Raw genomic sequence first — 19,376 nt, 5'->3', positions numbered from 1 at the left:
CCTTTAATTAAGTGAAGAAGCCGAAGCCATAACGTCACTCCGGCCACGCCCACTAGGCAACGCCCACTGCATAGGCCACACCCACTTGACGTCCTGTACGGAGGACGTCGAGTGAACAGGCCAGAGTTCAATAGGTAGACGGCGCAGCAAGCCACCCGGGCCTTAGCCCGGGGGGCTTGAAGTAGATCACGGTATTTTCCTCTCACTCGCGTTAGAAACAATTCCCTCCGTATAGCTTCAGTTACCATACCGAAACATGCCGACGACTTTATAATAAATGAAGTGAGTTAAAGCAACCCGGGATTGGACAACTTTCTTCGAGAATACTCAGCAATTTGGTGACCCGCGACGTTTGGAAGAAAGTCCCGAAAATCCCGGGGGGCGCGACGCTAAAACAACTTCAACAGGCCACACACGTCTGAGGTAAGTATAAATCATTGTTTTAAAGATTAAATCTGAAATAGGATTGGTTATAAGAACACTTAGGTGTAAGCTTGTTTTAGCCACCGTCCGATTGTGCTGCTGCAGAGGCCTAGCATAACAACACGTGTAGATCAACGGTTGCAAGGAACTGTGAAGACCCCCCCCCCCCCCCCATCCCCCATCCCCCCATCCCTTTGTTTACCTGGGCGCTCCTGGCTGTTTGATAAGGCAATGGTAGCCTGCACAAAGGGACCCCCGGTGTGTTATGTCTGTCTGTCTCTGTCTGTCTCTGTCTCTGTCTCTGTGTCTGTACCACGTGGGAGACGTAGTACCTGTGTTTTTTTGATTTATATGATGAATGTCTCGAAGTTAAGCCGAGATAAGGTAATTGATGAATGTCTCGAAGTTAGGCCGAGACCATCTAAGGTAAATAGTGAAAGCGCCGAAGTTAAGCCGGGCCACTATAAGGTTTATTTATTACCGGCCACAAACTTCCAAACTCTTTACGGTGGGGTGAGGAAAGGTCAGGTTTTTAACGTTAATCTAGCTTAGTTGCATATTAAAACGGAGACTTGGCCAAGGAGTTCAAATTGGATTGATTCCTCCCGGTTCATTTCAAATCTAATGTGCAATTTTGATTAGTATACAACGCAGCCGTAGAGTGTAACCACGGGGTGTTAAAGAGACGGCGCGTCTTCGTGACGTGGGTTTCCTTTGTCCAGACGTCCGCCATCTTGGGTCTTGCAGAGACCAAGAGCAGCGGGGAGCCCCCCCCCCTCTCTCCCTCCTCTTCCCCCCCCACCCTCTCTCTCTCTCCCTCTCTCCTTCCCCCCTCTCTCTCTCTTCTCCCCCCCCCCCCTTCCCTCTAGAAGATCCTATCGTGAAACCCCCCCACTCCCTTTGTCCCAGTCTTCACAGGTCCAGTAGTCAGACCCCCCATCCCCCTGTCCACAGGTCCAGTCGTCGGATCCCCCCCTCCCCACCCTTTGTCCCTGCAAACATTCTCTTCCCCTACCCTTCCTTATTCATATTGCTTAAAGAAGATCGGGAACGGTGGGACGGGGGCTTCGATTTAACTAACAATAGAGAGGCCTCCCACCCTCACACCTAGCCATGTGTTGGAGGCAGGATGTAAATTTAGTGTTTGTATATTTGAGGGTCTGTGTGTCTAGGTGCTGAAATACAGAGAGCCACTCCCTAGTTGATATCGGCAAAACACGCAAATGTTTGTGTGGGTTGTAATCAATGTTTTTTGATTCACCAACATTAATAGTTTAAACGATCTGTAAATGTTCACATTTGTACTAAATGTGTTCTTCCTCTCCAGGCCTTTGCAACACAAGCAGTGATGGATGCCCGGCATTCATGGTTTTAACCGGTGCCCAAGGCGGGTGTTAGCTCAACTGCTGTAGTTCAATTACAATAACATTTGTTTCAACCGATAACTTCTGAATTTTTCTTTTAGGTTCAGTTTTTGTTTTGTTTATAGAATATCACCATATATTTAATACCAAGATGTGCATAATTGTTGTAAGTTTGGATGACTCTTTATTCTACCTAGTTTAGACGGTTTTGATTGACCTAGCTCAAGATTCACCAGGTGTCAGACGTAGGATTGTGACACTTCCTGGGAGCCCCCGAGCCACACGTCGACTGCACCAGGTGTCAAGACGTAGGATTGTTGCACTCCGAGCCTCCGAGCCACGCGTTAATCGACTAATCGTTCCTGCAGAGTTCTGAGGTGGTAACGGTGGAGCTCAATGGGAGGCTCCGGGAGAGTACAATCGCGGGCTCACACGGGGAGTGGTGGCGGTGGGGCTCATGGGGAGGCCCCGGGAGAGTTGTCATTCGCGAGCTCACACGGGGAGAAATCGGGTGGGTCAGTAAGTCAGAAGGTTGAATTAATGTATCGATTTGATGTTGACCAACAAAAAACTAGATAATTATAATAATAAATACTGTTCATGTAATGGTATAGTTAGGTCTGGGACCTGCGTAGCTAAAAAAACTGTTTTGGAAATAGTAATGAACGTGTCCGGGACATGTGTAGCTATAAAATAAGTAAAGATAAAACTGAGTTTTATTTTACTTCACTTTGCTAAGACATATTCACGTTTGATGTGGTATGCAGAAAGTGGCGCAATAGGATATTGTGCAGAGAATAAGGCGTATTCACGTTTGATGTGGTATGCGATGTACATAGGAGTGAATCAAAGTGTGGACAACATCAAATGCGAGCAATAGGTAGAATAAATGAAGATTAGGTCATCCAATATGCATAGTTAGTGTAGGACAATCGGGTAGTATGATGAAGGTAACTGTTATTATGAAATACGGTTAACACAGAAGTGATATTGAACATGCAAATTTTAACATTGTTAATTCCCTTTTACATCTTTTTGGTTATAGCAACTTGGTTGAACTACGGTGTTGTTATCTTTGGTTGTCATTCAATGCACATGGCTGAAGCAATGCGCAAGGAGGGATGTAGTGTGAAATTAAACCAAAGTAGATACTGTAAAACAATTAAAATTAGAATTCATGGAAATATGTTTTTGAACAACTAACTGCTGTACATGAGTTTGTATTTCTGCAATAGAAGCAAAAAGTTCCAGAACCAGATGCAGACACACCCGGAGCCTACAAACTACCACCGCCGAGCAAGGACTAACAGTCACATGAGGAGATCAAATAACAGCAGGATTTGAATCGCACCGGATGGGTTGGTGGCCAGGGCGCTGGTATGATTACAATCCCTCAGGTTAGAATTGGCAGAGAACTCCGGCATTAATGACCCTTTCACAGGATGGATGGAGAATATGTCTGGGAGGTGGAAAGGCAGAATCCAGTAAGTGCCCGTCGCGGGAATAAATGCAGAGACCGTGTTAATTGTCACCGGCTGCCGTTGTATTCCCTGCGCACGAGGGCTACTGCATCTGCTGATCACCACAGCAGTGGGCGCTACAGAAGTGCCAAGTGCCATTCAGGCTTACATTACCTGAGGGGCCCGACCCTATCCAGCTGCAATATGTAGAATAGTCAACACCTATACTATTCTAGTAGAATCGACTGTATTTAAGATAATCAATATCCCGGATTTACTTGAATAACACATTTTAAAACAACCATACCAGACTATGTTTATTATTTGGTAGTATTGCTTGGTTGCGAGTGCAACCCGTTATTTCTGAATCGCTGCATTGATAATGGTACTGTTGATCTTTGAGACGGTTGTTTACAGGCGACCTGTTGCTGACACGACGACGACGGAGAACCTGTTTGGAGGCTCCCATGATGTAGGAGTAACCTCTCTGAGTTGAGCCCTTGACAAGGAGGGACGAGTCTTGGGTTCATGAACTACAGGCCCGACGGCGACAGAATCCATGCCCAAACCACCCACATGCAACAGCGAACCAATGCACGAAGATCACCTGAACCACCCGAATCCATGCTAGGCTATCAATAATCTTGAATTTTTTAAAATTGTATTATGACTACCAATTTTTACTTTACTTTTGCACATGATGAAAATTGTATGACCTTGTAGCACATGACCAAAAAGTATTAGCTCAGGATTTCTATGGATAGTTTTGTTTGTGTGCTGTTTGGCCATGTGATTGTATGTTAACAAGATTTGTGTTCATTGTTGTATTGTTAAATAATGACCTGTATTTCCAATAAGACCCACAACGTGAATGCCGTCTCAGTATTATGGGGACGCGTAGTGGTTTTTCCCCTCTCTTCAAGAGGTCTTTCCGCGACGGTTGATGGTGTTGATGATTGATCCTACTTTGACTATGTTTTCGGTGTGGTAAATGGTGTTTATGATTTAAAATATTATTGTATGGTCATCTAAGATGACCAAGGAGGGACTGTTACGTATTTTAAGAATCTAAGCTACCCACACATAGACCCAATGATGCAGGACCAAACATATAAGCTGCGTTACCCTCACATAGCCACAAGGGGAGCATGATGTTATTGAAGGCTGCTCCCTCTTCACCTTTAATTAAAGGTTGTATAGGTGATTTGCTTTTTTGGCCATTTTTGCAAAATTACTTGAAATCCTTATCATAACCCGCTTACAGCCACTGAGTTAGAAGTACTGACATGAAAATTAAACAAGTCAATCATCTGTGGAACGGGCAGGGCTCGAAAAACTCCAGCCAATCATTTCCATTGCCACCGAGTTGCATTGGACAGTAAGTACGTCAATCAAACGGTCGTACTGCACTCCCCCTCCCCCGCGCCCCGCGCGCGACCCCTTCGTGCAGTACTCGTGACCCAGAGCAAGCTCCTGTTTGTTGTTATCCTGCGGTAGCTACTGGAACTAGTTAATCCACATTTGGACCTAGCAGTAGAAGACAATTTCCATGGCAGACAAGACGCCACCATCCCCACCACCACCACCAGCAAAGAGAAGGAAAACTCTTTTTCAGAGAGTAATTGATAATAAAAACGCTGAAAGAGAAAAACTGAAATCAAGAATAATCCTAGGCGCTGCTTTCGAACGTTGGCGGCAACTGAAGGACGAGAAGGGTCTAAAAACCGATGCTTGTGTGGCGGTTGACCTAGTTTCAAAGTTTATACCGTTTATACTCGGTAATACCGGTGTGGAGACGAGTGTATTACTCGGTGTGAAAATGTCCACACCGCGGCAACCCTAGTGAAAACCAGGACTTCCAATACAATTATATGAAACAAACATACATTTTCTAAAAATAGTAATGATTTATGTGACCGTTTAATGTTTATAACATCTGGTCCAACCATTGCAGCGAGAACGTATTCTCAGCAGGGGGTGCTGGGAAAAAAAAAAACTCAGCCTGCACTAGACTCGCAACTCGTTACATTGATAAAAAAAGATGTATAGCAGCGCAGCTCAATAACACCAGTGCATGCGCGGACAGTTGAAAATCGATCGTTCACATCCAGCTGCTCACAGAACAAGTTTAGCGCACCACCGCTACCCTCACACTTTTTCATATAACCTTCAGCACTAGGTCATATGAGCATTAAATAAATGCTGCGTCTCAAAATGCCTTGGACAGCAGCGAGGATGACTCGCTTTGCCACGGGCCGAAACAGTTCGGAGCGACCACAGCCAGAGCGAACACAGCGGGGCAGAGGAGTGTCAGGAATAGTCTTTGGTGTACACATCAGTACGGCCTATTTGCACTACTGTTTAGTGGCAATGCAGTGTTTTATTCGATGCCTTTTTATTTTCGTATATTATTTCAATGAATACAATTTATTTATTCATAAAAAACGGATCTGGTCTTCAAATCTTTTTTCCAAATATAGGTCGTCTTACAATGGGGTTTGTGTTTATATTCGGACCAATACGGTACAGCGGGCGCTCACATGACGTTAAGCATTTCCTGGTGCATAATGTGACGCTTCAGAACCTAAAATCCCGTTTCTCCCCGTTGACACGACAACACATAACCGGCGTTTTCAGAAATCTCCACTTTGGCCGGTGTTTTTAGAAATGATCGTTTTCTGTGATAAGACAGGGCCTCGGACAGGGGGTGTTGCAGCACCCCCAGCACTCCTACTTCCCGCGGTACTGGGTGCAACTTACAGCTGAATGTAGTGCCATGTTGTTAAACGAAAACCTACGCTAGCCTGGCTCGCTCTCGCGAATCTCTGTTCGCGCTCGTGCATGATTGCGCGTCCAGGTACTTGGAATGGGTGGAGTCAGAGTCAGCGTTGAAGGAGAGGGGGTAGGACCATTTGAGTTGTGTATTTTCAAAATCTGCTGGCGTTTCGCAAATCACCTACCCAACCTTTAAGTGAAGAAGCCGAAGCCATAACGTCACTCCGGCCACGCCCACTAGGCAACGCCCACTGCATAGGCCACACCCACTTGACGTCCTGTACGGAGGACGTCGAGTGAACAGGCCAGAGTTCAATAGGTAGACGGCGCAGCAAGCCACCCGGGCCTTAGCCCGGGGGGCTTGAAGTAGATCACGGTATTTTCCTCTCACTCGCGTTAGAAACAATTCCCTCCGTATAGCTTCAGTTACCATACCGAAACATGCCGACGACTTTATAATAAATGAAGTGAGTTAAAGCAACCCGGGATTGGACAACTTTCTTCGAGAATACTCAGCAGTACATTGCCTGTGTTTCCCCCAGCACTGTGGTTAAGGCGGCCGCGTGTAATTCTGGCGAAAATTGAACCCAGGCAGGGTCTTTGTTTTGGCATGAAAACACATCAAATAACCCCTCCATATACCTTTTTCATTGAAAATCGAGTATATAAATGTATACTTTATATAATTTATATTTATAAATAATATATAGCAAGTGTTGACACGTAAATAAAAGTACTTGCATATGTAAGTTACAGTTGCAAAATATTTATTCACTACAATCAATCATGGCACGTTGTTGACAGAAGACGCACTGCACGAGTGATTCAGGGGTGTCAAACTCATTTTCACCCCCGGGCCACACAAGCATTATGGGTGTCCCTGAAAGGGCCAGTTGTAACTGTAAGACTATATAATTCTATTCCTTAAGATATTGCTAAATAACTGTCTCTGTGTTTGATTATTATTTATTCAAGTGTATAATATACATTGCATACTTGTTCATGTAATTACATACATTTGAAAATATATGTAATAATAATAATGTGTCTTGTGTTTGACACCTCTGGCATAGAGTGAAGGACAGCTCAAGCACCGGAGAAGCGACCCATCTACAGCTTGAAGTCAAGAGAGAGAGCTGGTTCGTGTTTGTGTTTTCCCCGGCTGCAGAAAACAAATGAAAAGTTACACCCCAGAAACTTCCTATAGCCATCGCGGTACAATGACCGATCTCTGGTAAACCAGTGGCTTATTGTTTTGAATATCGACATCGAGACTAGGGATCAACCGATACGGATTTGTTAGGGCCGATACAAAATCCTAAAAAAGAAAAAAAAGAAAGATACCGATACCGATTTATTTTTCATCAGCCTTAGCCGATAACCGATACGCCGATACCGATTTTCTTAAGCCGATATTTAGAGCCGATAATACCCTGGAAATCCAGAGTTCTCGCGAGAGCACAATTTGAATTTGCTCAGCGAGTCTCTCTGGGAACGAGCAATGTACTTGTGTATATTCTGGGCGTCCCCTGGCCCAGAACATTAATCAATCACATCGATGTAATAATATATGCGGGCCAAAATCGTTGCTGTTTTACCGACCGGATACGGCAAGCCTCATCTATTGGTTAGCTCCACTTGTCTGGATAGTCACCCCTTGTATTCTTCTGATTGGTCATAGTGATCCAGTGATATTTTCAAACGCATGCTTGGTGCCGCCCCTCGAGTTGGGCCATTTTCATTACTCGTTGCCAGACCCTACAGCTTTCTAGATGCGGGTTTGGATGTCCAGGCTAAGCCTCTCTCAATTTACATCATAAAAATGACACTGATGATAACAAATGTTACAATGCCTCAATTAAAAAAAAAGTAACATTTATTGAACCGTCTGTAAATCACGGCAAAAAATATACATATATATCGGCCGATACGATACACGTAAAAAACGCAATTATCGACCGATAATATTGGCCGATCACTAATTGAGATGCTGATGCAGAAGGATCACCGTGTCTGGAGTGCTCATTTCGATAAGGACGACTTCATCATTCCTAAAAGAGCTGCTGACCCAAAGAACCCAAAGACAGTGTCATTGAGGAAGAATGCTATTCCAAGAGTGCAGCAAGTGGCTACGGATAGACTTGAGGTAAAGTTGTTTGCTTATTTGTCGTGTTATATGAATTTTCACAATTGGTGTGGAGGAGGAAGAGTCATCTGAACGTTTAACAATTGTGGTCATATATTTGTGTAATAACGGTAAAATAACATACAACAAACAATGAAACAAACGCCGCAAGGAGAAGTCCAAAACATAGACCCTGGGTTCAATCTTCGCAGGAATTACACTTGAACAACAATAGGGCCCTGCCTTGACTAACAATGTAAAAGGAAAAGAAAATATATACATTTTTTTATATATTTTTTTATTATTATGCATTAACAAATTATTATGCATTAACAATTTCCTTACCCAACTCTCGCAGGGTAGGAAACAGACTACTTCCATTAGGTACAAAGAATAAAGATAAGTAATGTATTGGTAATGTTTTGTTCACTAAGACATTTCCTGGGGGAAACACTGCTTGAACATGTGCAAACGCAAATTGCTTGGGTCACTAAAGCTGGCTTTGCACTGCCGACACACAAAGGGCTTCTCCCCCGAGTGAGTCCTCAGGTGGGTCTTCAGGTTGGAGCTCTGACTGAAGCACTTCATGCATTGGTCACACTTGAAGGGCTTCTCCCCGGAGTGAGTCCTCATGTGGATCTTCAGGTTGCCGGTCTGTCTGAAGCGCTTCTTGCATTGGTCGCACCCGTAGGGCTTCTCGCCGGTGTGGGTACGCATGTGGATGGCCATCTTGGTGTTGTCTGAAAAAACCTTGCCACACAAGACACAGTGCGGGCCCTTGTTGCCGCTCCGAGGCCTAGTCCGCTCCTCAAGGTGGACTCGCCGCTCGCTGCAGTGCAGGCCCTTGGCCACGCTGTGGTCCGCGGACAGCGGGCTCGGGGCCTCCACTTCGGATGCGTTGAAGAGGGTGTCATGGCCGTCCACCGCCAGTGGGCCCTCCCCTTTTCCGTGGACGCTCCGGATCCTCAGCTCCCCGTTGTGACTGGACATGTGGGAGGAGCCAGGGGCGTCCAAATGCAGTCTCTCAGAGATTGCGTCTTCTGCAAAGAGGAAAAACAAAGATTTTTTTATTATTAATTCATTATATGCACAAAGAGAGATAGTATGTACTTTGACAATCTTTCTAACTTCCATTGGTTGAGTATGCCTTTTCCTTGAATTTGGATTCCATGTTTTAACAATACTGTAGTTATATTTTGGGAATCAGAGCTGATCTCAGCATTCCTGCCACCTGTGCCACGAAGAAGATGTAAGTCATTGTCCTATAAACTGTAAGTAGTCCTCCTGTTTAAGCAGGGCTCTGGTCATAATGCGGTTTCAAAGAGGACCAGTTTTTTTTTAGCGCAGATAGAATCTAGTACATTCTAGGTTGATCCAGATCGTTTGCTTGCTTGCTTGCCTTGATGCAATGTGTATTACTAACCTACAGTGGGCATGCGTCCACCAATATCCTCTTCCTCCTTGATTAAAATGGTGTGTCGGGTCTGCTGCTTTAAACATAAAGAAGAAAAGACACACAAGACATATACTTTCATTTGCACTGAGGTCATGACATTGAATCATAAAAGGTGTGTGCTTTTCACAGGTGTGTGCTGGAGTTTTAACAGAGGACGCCTCTTTTTTGGATAGTGAACGAGAAATGGATTTGTTATTAACCTGCCCAGTCAACTCCTCACAGACGCCAAGCCCTTCGCTGCGCTCCAGGCTCTTGGCGTCACTGTGGTCCGCGGTCAGCGAGCTCAGAGCCTCCAGTTTGGATGCTTTTACGAGGGTGTCATGGCCGTCCACTGCCAATGGACCCTCCCCTCGTCCATGGACGCTCAGGATCCTCAGCTCCCTGTTGTGTCTGGACATGTGGGAGGAGCCTGGGGTGCCCACACGCAGACTCTCCGAGGTGGCGCCACGCTCTATGCTGCGTTCTGACAGTCACAGATTGAGAGGGATGTTTCCTCCAGCCCCCTCCTCCCGAGACTCAAAGCTCAGGCGGGTGACCAGGTTGAGGACACTGAACGAACATCAGCACAAAATGATCCAAGCACATTAAATGCGAGACAAGCTGCGCGATTATTCCATTTTGAGAATAACAAGCTGTCCTTCCCTGTAAGCTGATGATGATCAGCCAACGTTTATATATTTGCAATTTATTTATGTTTGAGAATGATAAACCAGCTCATGTGGCATCTGTCTTGAAACCCATGGGCACTTAACTGATTCCATGTTTGAAATGCAACTCTAAAGTGTTACTCGTGTTTTAGCAGGGCACACTGGTCATGATGCTTTTCAAAAGACGACCAGGATTTATAGCGCAGGTAGAATCTAGCAGTCAGCCTATAATCGGTACTGCCTAGAATCTATAACCCTGCAGGCTGCAATACGAATTGCAATCCGCGCTAAGACGCCCATATGGTCGTAAAGTAGTCTGCCCATGGTCATATTCTAGGACTGTTGTTTAAAATCGAATTACTCCGCCTGTATCTTTCCGCATTGAAGACTATTTATTTATTTCAGCAGGTATTAAAATTGTTTACCTGATTTCATACCTGATTTAAACAGCTGTTATTGAGAAATATCTGATTTCAAAAGTGTTATTGAGAGATTTGCACACATCGTCGGGCCAAGTTCCAAATCGAAGGTCTGCTTGATTGATGACTTGTATTTCTACTTTTCATGTATTTGCAATGCACTCGCTAAGCCTGTTAAAATAAAATATGGAAGAAATAACTTCCCTATAAAAAGGGACATCATATGACGAGTAGGTCTATTGCGGATGGCACTTCAAAAGCGTGAAGTAACATCAGGCTATTAGTTTACTTTTCATTCTTACTCAAAATTAGTTTAGTTAACATGTTTTAATGTAGCTCCAAATATACACGTTAAAAAATATATATAAATGGTGGGTGTGGTCATACGCCAGTAGTTTCTGCCCCACCGAAATGAAGGGGCACCGCACGCTACTGATTACATTCATGCAGGCAATGGGCATATCGTCAAATTAGGAGGCATGAGTTGTGAGGTAGCCTGCTTCACCGATATAAATAATTAATTCTGAATCATGATTATAACTTTTTCCTATTACTACAAATTAAGTCATATATAGCACTCCCTGAATACTTGGACTGTCCTGTTTTCCAACTATTACTCAACTCACCATTCCCCAGTGCTTTAGTCCGTGGTTTGCAAATGCTGGCTCGAGCCAGGGCGAAACGACTTGCCGCACGCGATGCATTTGATCTCGTTTGAAGCCGCAAAGAAAACAGCTCACTTCTCATCACCTTCATCCTCGTCCTCAGCGATTCGTTTTCTTTCAGGCCCTCATTTATTTGTAAGCGAAGAGTTGTCGAGCAGTCCGAGAATAGTTGGCTAATTTCAGATACGGCCGCTTTCGCAAGTACGTCCATTATGGACAAAAGCTGTTCTTCCAAAGTTGGGTCGCTCGGTGACACGTTTATTAACATGTTTTACTCGATCACCGGTGAGAGGTAAAAAAAAAAAGCTGTAATGGAACTGACCCTGTGATGTCGATATATCCCAGAACAGAATGGCCTCTTCCGGTATATTACCGTAACGACTGGAAAACGATATCAAAGAGCGAATGGAGGTACACGTGCCCCTAGGGGGACTTTTGAATACTGCAGGTAGTAAGCAGAACATTTCTCCCAATAAATAAAAACAGCAGACTGTCGATTCAATCAATCCATTTTTCAGCCAGAGCATGTTTTAATTCTTAACGCTAGACAATAGAAAATCGAGAAAATGGACAAGTGGTTGAAAACAGTCAAATTCAATTAAGCACATGAATAAAGATAGAGGCAATCATCAATGGGGTCAGCTTAGCTCAGGAGGTAGAGCAGTTGTCTTGTAACCGAACGTAAACGAAAGGATGCTAGTTCGATCAGCTCCTCCTAGCTGAGTGTTGATGTGTCCCTGAGCAAGACACTTAACTTAACCGCGTGAGGAAGGCCGAGCTCTGAGTGGCCAACGACGTGCGTCGCGACGTAGGTCGCATTGGTCGCAACGTAGGTCGCTCGTCTGGCTGCTTTCAGTAGCTGTGGTCGCTGGCGGCTTGGTCGCTCAAAGTCTATGGGCGGTCGTTTATCAGTTAATTTGCATGTTATTAATGGTTATTTTGCGACAGTTGAAGTACCAGAAAGCCATGCTTTCCTACAGCTCTTTATTGCAAATATTATTTTTATATTTTTATATTGAAGTAGCCCTACAGTTTAAAATGATGAAATCGTTGGTCTATCAGTATCAATAAAATATATTAGTTGTAATTTGGGGCGTATTCAAATAATGTATTTTAGATATTATATACATGGCCTATTTGTTTTGTTAAATGACATTAAGCCTAATAAGGTATGCACAAAGTTATTCGTTATAGAGTGATATATTAGTTGTAATTTGGGGCGCATTCAAATAATGTATTTTAGATATTATATATAGCCTGTTTGTTTTGTTAAATGTCATTAAGCCTAATAAGGTACGTTATGTACAAAGTTATTCGTTATAGAGTGATATAGGTTAATATAAGTGCAACATTTAGAAGTAATTGCCACAGTGGAACAAGTAAATGAAGGTATTATTGTAGCAAAAGTCTTTACCACCTGTAACTGCAGAATTTGAATGCGTACACTAAAGTCACAGTACGTACGTTTTGATACGTTTTGAAGGTTCGGCTGGGCTCGCATCTGGACAACGGCATCATGTGCGTCCTCCTTTTTCGTTGCTCCAGTCGAGCAGCGAGTTTCTGTTCACAGCGGTGTAGCCAGGTACAGGTGGGGTGTCAGGGATTTTTCTCAAGTATTCCCCTAGAGCCACCTTGAAAGCCTCCAGCGAAGTGACGGTGTTGATGGACTTTGGGAGCAAGTTCCACAAACGGGAAGCATTCATTTTGAACGAGTTTTCATAGTCCGTTCTGACCGAGATCTGGGCCTTGTTGTTTAATGGGGGCGGAGTTGTTCTGATCCCCAGTCGGCTGTGCTCGCGAAACACCAATTTGATGTTGTTTGGTGCTAACCCATTCAACATTTTCCAGACGTGGATGATACAATATCGTTCCCGTCTTCGCTGCAGGGATAGGAGCTTGAGCTTCTTTAGGCGGTCCCAATAGTCGAGGTCCTGGCAATCTGAGATCTTCCTTGTGAAGTTTCTATGGATGTTCTCCAACGCTTTGATGTCTTGTACTTTGGAGGGGCTCCAAACTGGGCAGCAGTACTCTAGCTTACTCCGTACCATTGCTTTGTACAGAGTCATCATGATGAAGGGTGAGCGATCTCTGAATACACTGAGTACCAACGAAGCCATCTTCCTTCCACTCTGGACAGTTTGTTCAATGTGGGGAGACCACGAGCGATCACTTGACAGGAGAACGCCGAGGTCCCGGACTGATTTAGCTGGCTCTATGACGTGCCCTTCAGTTGTGGTATACTCCTTACAGCCGTAGAAGGGCAGTTGCCGTAGAAGCGATGAGGTGTTCAGGACATAGTTGAGAACCTCAAACTTCTTTTCATGGAGCAGCATGTTGTTGGCTTGCGACCATTGTATAACTAGCCACAGATCTTTTTGAAGCTGTGACACGCTCTGCATACCACTGATAGCTTTTACTAGCTTTGTGTCATCTGCAAAGCTGAGCCCTTTGCTGTGTTTTAGCACTTCGATGAGATCGTTTATGTAAAGAATAAAGAGGATCGGTCCAATCACTGTTCCCTGCGGAACTCCACTGATGACGATGCGGAACGTAGACTTCTTCCCCTCTACCATGACGATCTGTATGCGAAGTCTGAGGAATTCCTTTATCCAGTTGTATACTTTCCCCTTGATGCCGTATTTACGTAGTTTAGCTAGTAAGATGTTGTGATCTACTTTATCAAACGCTTTGGCATAGTCGAGGTAGATGGTATCGACTTCTTCTCCGTTGTTGAGACACTCTAAGACGTTGTCGACGTGGCTGATAAGCTGGGTGAGGCAGCTCCTCTGTTTCCTGAAGCCGTGCTGACTCTCGCTGAGGAGTTTGCTGCCTTCCAGGTGAGACACCATGTGGTTTCGAATAACTCTCTCAAACGTCTTGATAAGATGTGAGGTTATCGAGACTGGGCGGTAGTTGGCGGGGTCCGTCTTGTTACCCTTCTTGAAGATAGGAGTGATGTATTGGGTCTTCAGTGAGGGTGGTATGGTTGCACTTTGCAGTGATTCATCAGCTTGAGGGGGGTTGCCAACTGCTCCTTGCAGCTAACTAGAATCCTTGCAGGGATGTCGCCATCGGGAGTCGCGGAGTAAGGATCAAGCTCCTTGAGGGCGCTGATGAGAACTTCTTCGGTGAATTCGAAGTCATCCAGTTCCACGTCTTCCTCGAGCTCAGGTTGGACGTTAGCCAAGCATTCAGTAATGTTCACTGCATCCGGATTACTGAACACTTTGACGTACTGGTCTTGCAGCAGCTCTGCCTTCTGCTGTGGGTCATTGGTGATGGCTCCGTCTGCCCTGCGTAAGGGTGCGACTGTTGACTTGGTTTTCGAGAACCGCTTAGCGTAGCTGTAGAAGTAGCGTGGGTTTGACTTCACAGTTCCAACGGCTTTTGCTTCTTGTGCATCCAGGTCGCTAATGATGGCTTCACTGATGTCGAAGGCCAAGAGGTTCACTTCTTCGATGAGCTTTGGCAGTCTCTGTGAGGTGGGGTTTTCCTGCCTCAAGGTACTGATTTGGGCGTTTAGTTTCCTCCGTCTGCGCTTCAGGGTGTACTTCTCTCTGGTTGGGCAGCCACTTCCACTTATGACGTTGTGTTCGATGAATGGTATCTTCCATCGGTTGGCGCTGGTGGCTGCCGGCGAGACACTCTGCCCGTTTAATAGGAAGAGGCTTGATACAGCCGGTGGGGCATCATGTGTGCCATCATGTGGTGGGGCATCATTGGAGGGAGTTGTTGGGTGTTGAAGGGGTGCATCGGGGCTGGTGGTTGCTGGGGCAGCTGGTTGTTGTGTACCAGGTCTCGAACCATCTGGGGGAGACTGGCTCTGACATCTGGTCTTCCATGCGGGTGAATATCCCGTCTTTCAGGTTCTCTATCATTCGCAATAAAAAAGACTGGGGATTGACGGGCGTTGGGGTTTTCGTTCCCCTGGACCGATTCTCTTCTGAAGCTGCTCCTCCTTTCCCGTTGCGGAATGCGTGGTGCAGGTTCTTCTTCTTCGTCTCTTCTGCGGTGTTCCCTGGGGGCGCTATAGCGCATTGTACCTTTCATATGGAAGAAGGTACAATCCTCTTTGACACAGAGCTGGTTCTTTACCGAATCTCTGCAAAGACGAGGGTGCCAGTACCAGCATTGCTGGCCTCTGTTACAGCCCTCTCTGTTGTTGGGTCCGAAGTTGCAGAATCTACGGCATCGGGGAGGATGGTTTTTACTACATCGCTCGCCGTTGACCAGTAGTTCTCCAGTACGGCCGTGGAGGCATTTCCGTCTCTTGTAGTCTTCACAGATGTTGTCTTTACCTGCGTTGGGGCGCGTGTCTTTGGGGGCTGGTGGGTTTCTAGGGCGGTCTTCCTGGCCTTCCCGTCCACGTCTGAGACTCACCCGTTCTTCTTCTTCCTCTTCTTCTTCTTCTTCCCCTGCTTTCTCTTCTTCTTCTTCTTCTTCTCCTTCTTTCTCAACTTCATTTGGCTTTTCTTTGTTGTTAGTGGGCCTCATTAAGTCGAGATGCTTCTTCTTAAGGCACTCGTGGCAGAGCCATACTATTCCAGTTGGGGTGTCTCCGGCATCGACTATTGGCTTGTATACCTCCAACTTTTTCTGAATAGCTTTGCAGCTGTGGGAGCCTTGTAGGCACAGCCTACAGTGGAGAGGGGGCGTGTCTCCTAGTTTATTCCTGTAAGTCTCCTTGCAGTCGTCGCATTCAATCTCGAACAGAGCTTTGATCTTAAGAATGATGCGGTCGCTCAGAATACCTAGGTTCTGGTAGAGCTTCTTATTGTCTTCGTCCCGAGGAGCTAACCCGAGTAGCTTGGCACATGCTTCTAGCGGGGCAGCCTTGCATGCTTTCAAGTTCTTCAGGTTGACTTTGTACTTCTGGTCCGGGTTGTAGGCGGTGATGACACGCCTTGCTGTTGGTTCAGCGTTGTTGAGCAGTTCTCCCATGACAACTTTCTTCTTTTTACCTGCAGTTGTCATATCTCTTGTCTTGCTAGCAGCTAACGCAAGCAGCTAGCGGAGCTAGCTACCAAACTGGTATGCGTAATTTACACAATCGGTCCGCTGGTACTTGAACGCAGCACTGCTATCTCCGTGGCGATGCAGCGGAACACGCACTCTCTTCGCACTTTAGTTTAAAGTTGAAGCATGTCGATTGTATTCACATAGATGGATTGAGTAATACATTTTAAGTTGTAGATATTTATTTTGCATGTGGACTCTAAAGTCACAAATGTGTAAAAGTACATTTGTAGTCGTAAATATTTTTTATACCAATGTAAACACAAAATAGGCTCTACGAGTACGCAAATCTGTGTTACAGGTGCACAAATCCTTTTGCTACAATTATTGCAGCGCAGTTGGTGCAAAACACATTCGCACACCCGTGTTTCATAATCTGAAAACATGCCCAAAAGGTGTGAATTCGTAACCCCAAATTTGAACTAATGCATCAGAAGTTGCACATCTGTGAAAAAAATTCTCACAAATAAAATGATAAAGAACGCTACCTTAATTCAGCATTTTAATGAGAGAGCACAAATCTATTTTACAACTGCTCGAATCTGCTCCTGCAAGTCTCAGCTGTGGATTTTTTTGCAGGTAGTTTTGCAACACGTTGGCAAAATTTGCAACACACAGGTGCTAAACATAGATATATATATATTAACTAGATGCCCTATGGCGGCGTCTAGAACGTCACCATATAGCCGCCATCTTACCACAGTAAAGCTTTCTGGTGGAATCTGTTGTAGCGGACGTAAGACAGTGATCTGCACAAACGCTAATACTCTTATCTCGCTGAAATCTGGACGGATTTACAAACGGTTTGGTTTCTTACAAACGTTATTAACGTGGTTATAATTCTGGATGCTTGAACATGTTTAAATTCCAGCTTTTCTCTTCGAAAAACTACTTAATCGTGCAGCTTAGTTGTGTATCACGGGTAGGCTACTAGCTACCCAGTAATTTTACATTGATGGGAGAGGCAGAATTTCTATTTTCAATATAATTTAATTTGAACATGATTAAACTGAAGCTGCACATGATTTCCAATCGGGTTTGTTTGTCTTACATAATGTTATATACACTATACGGATGCGTTAATCTGCGAACTCTCGAAACGAGAACCCGTGGGATCACCTTTCACCTGCAGGATATTACAATATTATGACTTTTATTTTTAGGATAATCGGTAGTTACTTAGAGGAATTATATACAATTCCTGTTACACAGGAACAGCAGGGCTAGTATTGCTAGAAGTTGTTGACAAAAGCCTTTTTTTTTAGAATGTTGTTTTTAGTGTGGTTAATCTTAAATACTGATTGAAAATGTTGACAATAATTAATACATCTGGGTGCATTCCTCACTTTTTTAAGGTTTCAAACCTATGGTGGCATCATGCCTTCAGTCTGTCTTGAACAGCCACAAAGGTTGCACATATTATATTCATATTTTAACGTATTTGTCTAAATGCATACTTGACTGTAGATAGATTTGAGTGAAGTTACCAACACAATAGATTGCGGAGTTTTAGCAGCCCATATATTGATTTAACATGAATAACATGAATACCTTGTGCGTGTGTATTTATTGCACCTATCTGTTCTGTTTAATGTTCATTTCATATGAAAACACATGGTTATAATTACATAAATACATCTCTGTACAGGGTGGGGATTTCAACATGCAGCCTTTCTTGATGTATATCTGTAAAGGGAAATATTGTACCTATTTTTGAACATTCTACTTTTCTTAGAACCTAACAATTATTCATAAGTATGTACTGTCATACCTACATCTCTGACGTTTATAACAAACCAAACCGTTTGAAAATCGGTTGAAAATTGAGCAAGTTATGCTTATTTAAAAAGTACATGAATCACTACCAACACAATGTTATTGGTGACCAGCTTACTGTGGTAAGATGGCCGGCAGTGGTGACGTTCGACTCCATTGGTCAGCACCACGGACGAGACATCTAGTTAATATATATATATTAGGGATGGGCGTGAGGAATCGATTGCTCGAGTACTCCTCGTTACAAATTAACTCGGTTGGTGTATATGCAGTTTGCATATACACACACAAACAAAGTTTTCTGAAGCAAATGTATCAATTTTCTGTGCGGCGCCACTAACGCATGCCGTGGGAACAAAGCAAATGAAATGTATCAAATTTCTATGTGGCGCTTGCCGTGCCGTGTGCAGGCACGCCATAATTCAAAAAGTTAAAGGAGCATTTCACCGGTGGAGAAATTAATATGTATTGAAATCGGGTCATGTAGTCGAGTAATGAAATACATTTCTAATTTGGTGCCGTCTTGACCGAGAAAAGGCAGAAAGTGACTTTTTGTCGCTTGTGGATTAAAGACAACAACTCCCACCATGCACCCCGATGCACAGCTTCGCAGGCCACTCCCACTGATCTAGATCTCCGCCTATCAGAGACCTCGCGGTTCCGTCTACGAAGCTGATACCGCAAGACAGCTTGAAAATCAATTCAAACAACATTTCTAGTGAACTCTGGTGAAGTCATTAGCAAATTACTCTATTTCTTTCTTGTGAAATGGTGAACTTTTGCATGGTGCTGGGATGTTCAAGCAGGACAAGGAAAGGACAAGCAGTTAGTTTTCATCACTTACCAACAAGAGATTTGGAGCGTTGCAAACAGTGGCTACGGGCTATCAATCATCCAAATTTTGGAGAAGACACAGCCATGGAAGGCATACAACTGAAGAAGGTTTGCAGCTTCCATTTCAAGCCGGAAGATTTCGTATTAAATGTCCTGGGAACGAAGAGAGGAGCTCTTTTGAACACCGCAATTTCGTCAATATTTAGCGTTCCATAGGACGATGAACAGCCCGGCATGTCTACAACTAGCAGCGCTAAACGCATGTGCCTGGAGGTAAGACTCACTCAACTATATGACTGATGACACACACTGATCAGGTTACTGCTAGAGCTTTTGCTACTCGGCTCCTCGGTCGGCTGCTACCCCACAAAACCTGAGTTGAATTATTATGGATAAGGTTATGTCATAATGTATTT

The 19,376-nt window shown here is 44.4% G+C and overlaps 1 protein-coding gene across 5 annotated transcripts; it reads right to left on the bottom strand.

The window, feature by feature from the left end:
- Positions 1-8,239: 8,239 nt before the first annotated feature.
- Positions 8,240-11,717, bottom strand: LOC115551939 (zinc finger protein 782). 5 transcript variants are annotated; one of them, XM_030367576.1, is made up of 4 exons: positions 11,296-11,717; positions 9,804-10,066; positions 9,571-9,634; positions 8,240-9,184 (listed from the first exon to the last, which is right to left on the bottom strand). In XM_030367576.1, exons 1-4 carry the CDS (start codon positions 11,600-11,602, stop codon positions 8,577-8,579), a joined length of 1,242 nt encoding a protein of 413 aa, XP_030223436.1. In that variant the 5' UTR covers positions 11,603-11,717; the 3' UTR covers positions 8,240-8,576. The 5 variants fall into 5 exon arrangements, with proteins under 5 accessions (XP_030223436.1, XP_030223435.1, XP_030223434.1 ...); XM_030367575.1 differs by having other exon boundaries at positions 9,571-9,637; positions 11,296-11,716; XM_030367574.1 differs by having other exon boundaries at positions 8,240-9,187; positions 11,296-11,712.
- Between the last annotated feature and the right edge of the window lie 7,659 nt (positions 11,718-19,376).

Source organism: Gadus morhua, chromosome 10, assembly GCF_902167405.1.
Source record: "Gadus morhua chromosome 10, gadMor3.0, whole genome shotgun sequence".
NCBI classification, from domain to species: Eukaryota; Metazoa; Chordata; class Actinopteri; order Gadiformes; family Gadidae; genus Gadus; species Gadus morhua.
This window is presented reverse-complemented; position numbering and strand designations above follow the sequence as displayed.

Coding starts and splice junctions, on each gene's coding strand:
- LOC115551939 (XM_030367573.1), bottom strand. CDS start 11,602: ATGTTAATAAACGTGTCACCGAGCGACCCAACTTTGGAAGAACAGCTT. Junction 9,638..9,803: donor GTGAGGAGTTGACTGGGCAG/GTTAATAACAAA, acceptor TTATGTTTAAAG/CAGCAGACCCGACACACCAT. Junction 9,188..9,570: donor TGGACGCATGCCCACTGTAG/GTTAGTAATACA, acceptor TCCTCTTTGCAG/AAGACGCAATCTCTGAGAGA.